Here is an 8,520-nt window from a genome sequence, read left to right on the forward strand (position 1 = left end):
ATCGTTCATTTGTTACACACATATAAGCAACAAATGTATCATCATGTCTCCTTTTAAAGGGGCAATTCATTTGGATATAGCATGTGGCATTGCATTGTTTTGCGTTTGTTTGGCAGATTAGAAGAGTTTGACTTTGCTACCATACGAGCTGTGAGTAATTGTGATAGTAAATGACAATTGTTTATACTTATGCACATTACATAGTACGTAAAGTTAGGTAAAATGGTATAAGGTACCGAAATACGTAAGCTAATATGTAAGTAAGTCAATAGCATTTTAAAACCCTAACCCTAACCCTAACCCCAACCCCTAACCCCTAACCCTAACCCTAACCCCAACCCCAACCCCAACCCTAACCCCTAACTCCAACCCTAATCCTAACCCCAACCCCTAACCCCAACCCCTAACCCCTAAATCTAACCCTTTCTTTATGTGGCTCTGTTTGATATGTATCTTCTACGTGCATAACACCCATTCATTCAAGGCTATCTAGGAAGAAGCATTTAATAAGATAAAGGTGTTTGCTCCATTACATTCTATACTCAAGAGGAAACTGTCGATCGTCTATTGGGCAAATTTTTTAATTGTATTGTAATCTCAATATATTATTAACCGTTGTGTACCTAATAGTGTGCACTTTTCAATTGGAGTATCATCTTAAGTCCTCTCAGTTTACGCATGAGATGCTATATACATTCAATTAGATATAAAATTCATGATATAACTAGTAGCGTTTGAATACCTTAAATTATGCCATGATTCTTCTTTTACATAGGTATGTAGTTGCAATTGACATTTTGATTTTGTTACATCACAATCCTTACCTTGCGTATTGAATTCAAATATACATGGATTTTTTGGTGTTAATTCTTCACATCTCTATATGTCATACATTGTGTATATTTCGTCATTGGTGTCATATAGGCCCATACAGGTCAAGCATTGTAAGGTATAAGAAAGCATAATAAAAGTCATTTATTCATCCATCTCGTCTCACACTGCATTATATGAGTTGTAAAAATATCAGGGCTGTACAAGTGTACTACCATGCATCCGGGTTAGAGCAAGTGCACATGCTCCAAACTTCTCTTTTTCTTCTGCAGTGACCATAGATGTCTATGGAATATTACTTACTGGAAAGAAATGGCTGACCTTTTTTAGAATATGAATTGGGTATGGAATATTTGAATTTTTGCATCATCATATTCATGCCTCCCCTTGTATCTGCTCTTCGCAAAGCGTGGAGTGAACTTTGGCGAGAAATTATGGCGATATGATCGTAAATGAGCGTTCAAACACCTGCTAACATTTTTACTCAGGACGTACACCCCAGCCTCTACCCGATCACTTAGCTTTTGTTTTCTTTCTATAATTGTTGATGGGAATGGAAAATATCTCCAAAATGGCTAGTGATAAACTGTTGAACACTATTCGCTCATTGTATTGCTTATTCTGTAGGCATTGTCCTTATCGAGGAAAAAGCCAAAGTAATGCTCAACGATATCTGTAACCTAGGGCTTATGTTTCGCAGTAACTTGGTCGATGACACTTTTCTGGCTTAGAGGCAGAGAGTATTGCAACAACATTATTACCAAGCTACCAGAAAAATTCAAACGCCGGTTAAACATATAACTAGCATTGAGTTTTCTTCCTTTACTGAGTGGTTATAGCTTGACTAACAGAGAGGGAGATATCTTCACGAAGATTTTGATTGGAAGTTTTAAGTCTTGCCCAAATACGGCAAACTGATTTTTGTTGCTAGTCGTTTCCTCAAGCCTTGACAAAGGCCTTCCTTCGGCATCTTAGAATTCTCATATTTCTTAGTTCGCTCTGTTTTCTTATTGAAGCCAATTTCCACTCATTAAATGGCGGACAGAAAGCAAGAGGAAGCACAGTTTTATAGGAAAAACAGCAAGTAAGCAGGGAAAACGTTTCATTTCCAAACGTCCCACAAAGTCTGCAATTGAGGCTACGTTCTTTACCCAGGTATGTCGTAATTTGTCTTTTGTCTGCTGAGCCATGTCTGCTGCTCTGGGGCCATTTCTCATGGTCCACTACTTTGGCCATGGGTGAATATGGCCAACTTTGTCGTCTTTGTCTGGCACAAGCAAACGATCTACAAGAAATCTCCTGGCAGATCTCATTGTCCGCGCGTGAATGTAATAACCATCATTGTGCACACTTTTATCCACTATTTCTGGACATCATCAAATGATGTACGATAATGGGCACCCTAGTGGACTTCTATTGTACTGCAACAGAATTTCCGATATCTCGTGATCTTGGCATGCTACGGCCATTACTACAAGTAAAAGCCTAACACTGGCTAAACATATGACTAGCAATTCTGTTCCTTATATTGATATGCTGTTAGCTGCAGTCGTTTTCCAACCTTAACAAAACACCTGCTAACCTTTTAACCCAGGCCGTACACGCCTTCCCTATACCCGTTGTTTTAATGCTACAACTGTTGACGGAAATTGAATATGTCTCCACCATGGCTAGTAATGAAATGTTGAACAGTCCTCATTGTACTGTTCATTCTGATTGCAGTTTCCTCTTCGAGGAAAACCCCAAAGTGATGATCAACTTAATGATGTTCTGTACCCTTAGGCTTTACTTATAGTTTACAGTAATACGGTCCCTGACACTGTTTTGGTTTAGAGCCACAAAATCCAAACAGCATATTACCAAGCTACCAGAAAAAGCTAAACACAGACTGAGCATACGTCTAGCACATTTTCTTCCTTTACTTGCTTCGCGCTTGATCATGCAATTTTTATTGCAAGCTAAGAGTGATGCTGTCGTTGATTCGAGAAGACAATCCCAACTACTCTTAATCTCGTCAAACTGATTTTTGCTGACAGTCGTTTCCTCAAGCCTTGACAAAGGCCTCCCTTCGACATTTTAGAATCCTCATTTTTCCTAGTAGCGCTCTGTTGTCTGATTGAAGCCAATTTCTTTTGATCAAATGACGGACGAAAAATCAAAGGAGAGACTCACTTTTATGAGGAAAACAGCAAATAAGCGGTGAAAACGTTTCATTTGTAAACGTCCCACAAAGTTTGCAATTGAGGCTACGTTTCCTTGAGCAATTTTGTCACTCAGGTACATCGTAATTTCTCTTTTGTATGCTGAGCCATGTCTGCTGCCCTGGGGCCATTTTTTAGGCCCCACCACTCTTGTCACAGGTGAAAATGGTATAATTCGTGGCCATAAGGAAACAATCATAGAACGAGATAATGAAGTCTCCTAGCATATCTTGGGGGGGGGGGGAGAATTATTTGCATAAACTTGAATTTTTCGTTTCGCAAACTGCCAGGCCGGGCCTTGGCTAGAAAAAGTGACGTAGGCTTCATCTGTTTCTGTTATATCCCTACATATTTCATCGCTCTGCATAAAGGAGAATTATGACTAAGCTTATAAGGATCACACATGTCATTACCTCCATGAAATAGAAGGTGAAAATGGAGGTATAGTTATTGGTTTATTTGTCTCTGTGTCTTTTTGTGTGTCGGATATTTGTGGTCACCATAGCTCTAGAACCTCCGGATGGATTGAAATGATATTTTGTATGTCGGTAGGGATTGGAAAGACGAAGGTTAAGGTCGAATTTGCGACCTTGATACTGCAGCAGAACTTTGATTTTTCGTATCTTTTGACCTGGACATGCTATGGTCTTAATTTTTTGGTGGCAGATAGCTTGTGTTGTAAGGAAGAAGTGATGTATGTTTTGGCCCCCTGGTTGTTTGCTCTAGAACTGCGGGGGCATTCTGGTGAAAATTTTCCAAGGAGCATAACGAAACATGGGAATGACGGGTTTCCATTACATTTAGCATGCAGGTATCTTTGGCAGAGATGTACATAATAAAGTGCAAATTATGCAAATGCAGATATGAAAGTCATTTGCATAATCAGAATATTTCATGCAGGTATGAGGTCTCCGACCTCATGTTATGAGTGTAATTTAAAAGCAGATTTTAAGCCTGGTTACAGCTTTGATCGTGCTTATCTGGAGTACGAATATGACTAACCATACAGTTGATACCTGTTTCTCTTTCCAGTTCAGTACATCGTGTATTCGTGCTCCTTTTGATGACTGAACTAGTCCTGGAGTCAGGAGCATGGTGGCGGCAGCATCGTAGTGGTAAGGGCGTGAACTGTAACTGTGCTTCAACTTGACAATGCTAATCATTGGATTGGTGTAAAAAAATTGTATGAAAATTTTTTTTATTGCTTTTGACAGGTAAAATGATCACGAGCGCTTGATAACTTAAAAAATACTAGGGGTGATATTTACCTCAACCAAATGGTACTCATTAGCCTAACATCACGGTTGAAGGCAGGTAAACCATGATCAAATTATTTTATGATCAAGATCTTTTATGTGACTACAAATCAAGTACATGTATTTCAAATGTTGTCTTCTATATGCATTAGTACCACCACCACCACCAAAGGAATGCTCTACGCCACCATCACCAGACTACACCATCAAGAGCTGTGTCTACCCCCACATACACGGTCACCCTTGTACCTACAGGTGCCAGCCTGGGTACACTCCATTCGCCGGCAGTATCACCAGGACCTGCTCTAATGGAGTCTGGACTGGAACCGATCTGGTCTGTAAGAGAGGTATGTATCCCACACATTTGTTTAGAAGTGGATTATATGAAGAAATCTTTGGGGAGGCACAGAGGTACGGCTTATCAAATAATATGTCCCTTTTCGTCAGAAAGACATGATGTGCTTTTCAGACCAAAAAAAACGTAAACCAAAAACCAGGACCTTGTTGTGAGGTTGAATTATGAGAAGATTAGTGATTGTTTTGCATGTCGAGATGAAACTAGCTATAGATTCTGGCTTCATAAATGCGTATCCCATCACCGTGTTCTAAACATTGACTTATATTGCTGAAGTCAGAAGATGTGAGGGCTTTAAATAAATTCTGATCATAGCCAGCAGTCTTGACGCATGTAATTTTGACAGTGATCATTTGCATAACGAACCAATCAAGACAATCAGAACATCATTTCCAAAAGAAATCTTAAAAATATTAAGGAAGCATTATTACTAGAATTCCTTACTAATGCTGGACGCCCCTAATGATGATGATGATGAATGTTACGGATCTTTTTCACTTAGTTTGACCCAGGTCTCTCAGTACCTCTAGCATAACTAAATCTAACATCTCTCATTTTAGACTACTCTTCACCACAAACCCCAGACTACACGTTCAGGAGCGGCTGTGGCTATCCCTACACGCAAGGGAAGCGTTGTACCTACCGGTGCCTTCTTGGGTACACTCAAGTCTCCGGCAGTACCACCAAGACCTGCTATAATGGCCACTGGACTAGTACTGGGGACGATCTCGTCTGTAGGAGAGGTATGTATCACACACGCACATTTCTTTAGCAGTGATACACTCAAGTCTCCGGTAGTACCACCAGGACCTGCTGGTATGGGAGCTGGACCGGAACCAACCTGGTCTGCAGAGGGAGTGTCGCATCACCTTCAAGTAATAGTCCGAAGTATAAATATGTTGATGATACTAAGTTTATTGGGAAGTCTTGCCCAAAGGCTGGTAACATATAACAAATTCAAACGATAGGCGCACAGTAGTTAAGGAAATCAACTTCAAATGAGCTTAAGATTGCATTAATTGATCTTTTACAAGGAAATGTAACGTGGCCGATAGGAACAATGTGCAAAACACTTACTTTTCTGCTCAAGACACTTACTTTTCTGCTCAAGACACTTACTTTTTTGCAAAACACACTTACTTTTTTCTGTGGAACACACTTTTTTCTGCGCAACACCCTGTTTTTCTGCTCAAGACACTTACTTTTTTTCTGCTCAAGACACTTACTTTTCTACTCAAGACACTTACTTTTTTTCTGCGTGAGACACTTACTTTTCTGCGCGGCACACTTACTTTTCCTGTGGTGCGCACCACTCCCTTCATCAATGGATGGTCCCCGAATCAGGTCAAAGGTAACAAAGATCGATGACCCCTGTGGAATGACCCTACCCTGGCGCGTTTTTGCGGAGTTAACATAATTTGTTGTGTCCCAACGTACTAGTATTTTCAGCTGTCATAACAAATATTTGCAGCACTTGTGTCTGGAGCACGAAGTGTTGAACGTTTGAGTATTTACACCAGGATTTACCTAACCTGAAGAGGCTCCAAACTCCTCTGTAGTCAGTAACTTTTAACCTCCTTGGTTTAGTAATAAATAGACAAGTTGCCACACGTGATGTTTTGGTGGGAGTTTTTTTGAGTTTATACAAAGAGAGGAACCGGACAACGTGAAGAAGTGAACAGATCAAGATTAGTAAATACAGTAGAAGCCAGTTAATTGCACACCCGATAATCACACACTTCTATTCATTGCACGAAATCCCCAAATCCCACGGTGGTGCGGTCCGGATTAATAACTTCGCTTTCTAGCACCATTCGGATAATTGCACAAAATACACTGGCAAATGGGGTGTGCAATTGAGCGGCTTCCACTGTATTAGCAAATCAGATGTGGAGAAGTGGGACAAGTTGTGACTCAGGAAAAAGACAGAGCCAACCAGTGAATAAGCCCCCCCCCCCCCCGCTAATCAAATCAAAATCAAATCAAATCAAACTTTTTTTTTTTTTTTTATATAACTTTTTATTGATTTTTCAAACACAAGATACACATATCATACATAGAGCGATAATACTGAAAGTACATGTAGGACACAAAAGATAAATAAGACCAGAAAACAATGAGGATAACTTATAGCAGTGTACACATTTGTATATAACAAGGAAATGATAAACAGAAGTTGTATATATGTTATTCACTATTCACTGTTTTAACGATAAAGCTATTTTCCCCCATTTACCAAAGTGTTCTTTTATCTTATCCATCCTTTTTGCTATAATATATTCTAGCCTATGGAAGTATGACATATATGAAATAAAGGCTTGTAAATTAAGAGAGCGTTGACGGTTCTTGAAAATAAAGTGTTTGCCAAGAAGGATAATCATATTGGCAGAAACTGGGCACCGACAATTCAAATCACCAAAGATAACTTTAAACAGGTTTAGATTTAAATGTTCCCCAGTATTGACGAAAAACCAGTCTTCTACTTGCCTCCAGAAAAGTGTAGCAACTCTACAATGAAAAAAGAGATGGAAGACTGTTTCTTCATCTTCATTACAATATTCACATAAGGGCGACTCCTTCAAACCCCAAGTGTATAAGGTCTTGTTCACGGTCAAGTATTTGAATAATAGTTTATGTTGAAACATGCAAACACTAGAGTCAATGGAAATTTTGTAAGGTAGGCTATAAACCTTTTGCCATGGTATTGGACAGTTGAAATAATCTTCCCACGTGTACTGTATCCTGTCTGAAGTTTCACATAATCTGGCTTCATTCATGTAGAAAGCATATAAGCATTTATTAATATTTTTACTATGTAGCCAGGTTACATCTCTACAGGCAGGGATGCAAACACGTAGCTCTGAGGAGCCTTGTCTTAGAATATGTTTCCATTGAGGAGGAATAGCTGACAAAAGTTGATGATACTGATAAGCTGTACAGACATCTCCAAATTTGACTACAAAGCTGTCAAAAGACAAAAAATTATTCTCAGCATCAATAATGTCATTTACAAAAAGTACTTTTTTATTGAAGAAGGCTGAGGAACAAAAGGGTCGCCTATTTATACAAATATGTGAATTCAAGCAAAGGAGTTGCTGTTTGACTTGTATGCTATTTTCTGGGGGGCGTAGTTGGTATTTCAACCAACTTTGTATAACTTGTCGAAAAAACAGACTGACTACTTTCTTAATCAAGATTTCAAAGTCATTCGTTTTAAGCTGTGCAAAAGGAAACGTACTGGTTCTAAGAACAGGACTAGAGAAGGACAATAATTTAGAACAAAACCAGTTTTCGTTTTTGTGCAGTTTTGGCACTAGAGCGGCCTTCAGTTTGAGATCGACAGCTCGCAGATTTTGAAGTTTTAATCCACCTTGATCATAATCATTATATATTGTCTTTCGCTTAACTCGCTCGGGTCCGTCACGCCATAAAAACTTGAAAATCTTTTTTTCATATTTGTCGAAAAAAGCTGACGATGGAGACGGGAGCGAACTTAATAAAAATATAAACTGTGAAACTATAAGTGTATTTACCAGAGTGACTTTCCCCATAAGTGATAGTCCTTTTTCTTTCCAGGGATTCAAAATTTTATCTATTTTCATATATTTTCGGTCAAAATTGATTGACACAATATCTTTAAAGTTTACAGGAATATGGATACCTAAAACTTCTGTAGGTCCATCTGTCCATCGTATGGGCAGAGGAGAGGGTAAATAGAAGTCTGTATATTTTAGGGAGCCAATGCGAAGTACAGCACACTTGTCAAAGTTAGGAACTAGGCCAGATAGCCACGCAGAGAGATCTAAATCGCCGGTGAGGGCGTGCAGAGAGCCAAGTGTTGCAGCGAGTGGAAAAGTGGAATCGTCTGCATATTGAG

General features: G+C 39.2%; 1 protein-coding gene across 1 annotated transcript; it reads right to left on the reverse strand.

The window, feature by feature from the left end:
- Positions 1 to 6,771: 6,771 nt before the first annotated feature.
- On the reverse strand, positions 6,772 to 8,413 carry LOC118430638. Its single transcript, XM_035841619.1, has one exon. It carries the CDS (start codon positions 8,243 to 8,245, stop codon positions 6,842 to 6,844), a length of 1,404 nt encoding a protein of 467 aa, XP_035697512.1. The 5' UTR covers positions 8,246 to 8,413; the 3' UTR covers positions 6,772 to 6,841.
- Between the last annotated feature and the right edge of the window lie 107 nt (positions 8,414 to 8,520).

The sequence above is a fragment of the Branchiostoma floridae genome, chromosome 14, assembly GCF_000003815.2.
Source record: "Branchiostoma floridae strain S238N-H82 chromosome 14, Bfl_VNyyK, whole genome shotgun sequence".
In the NCBI taxonomy this organism is placed as follows: domain Eukaryota; kingdom Metazoa; phylum Chordata; class Leptocardii; order Amphioxiformes; family Branchiostomatidae; genus Branchiostoma; species Branchiostoma floridae.

Bases quoted from the DNA above. Each gene is read 5' to 3' on its own strand.
- LOC118430638 (XM_035841619.1), bottom strand. From the start codon at position 8,245: ATGAAAATAGATAAAATTTTGAATCCCTGGAAAGAAAAAGGACTATCA.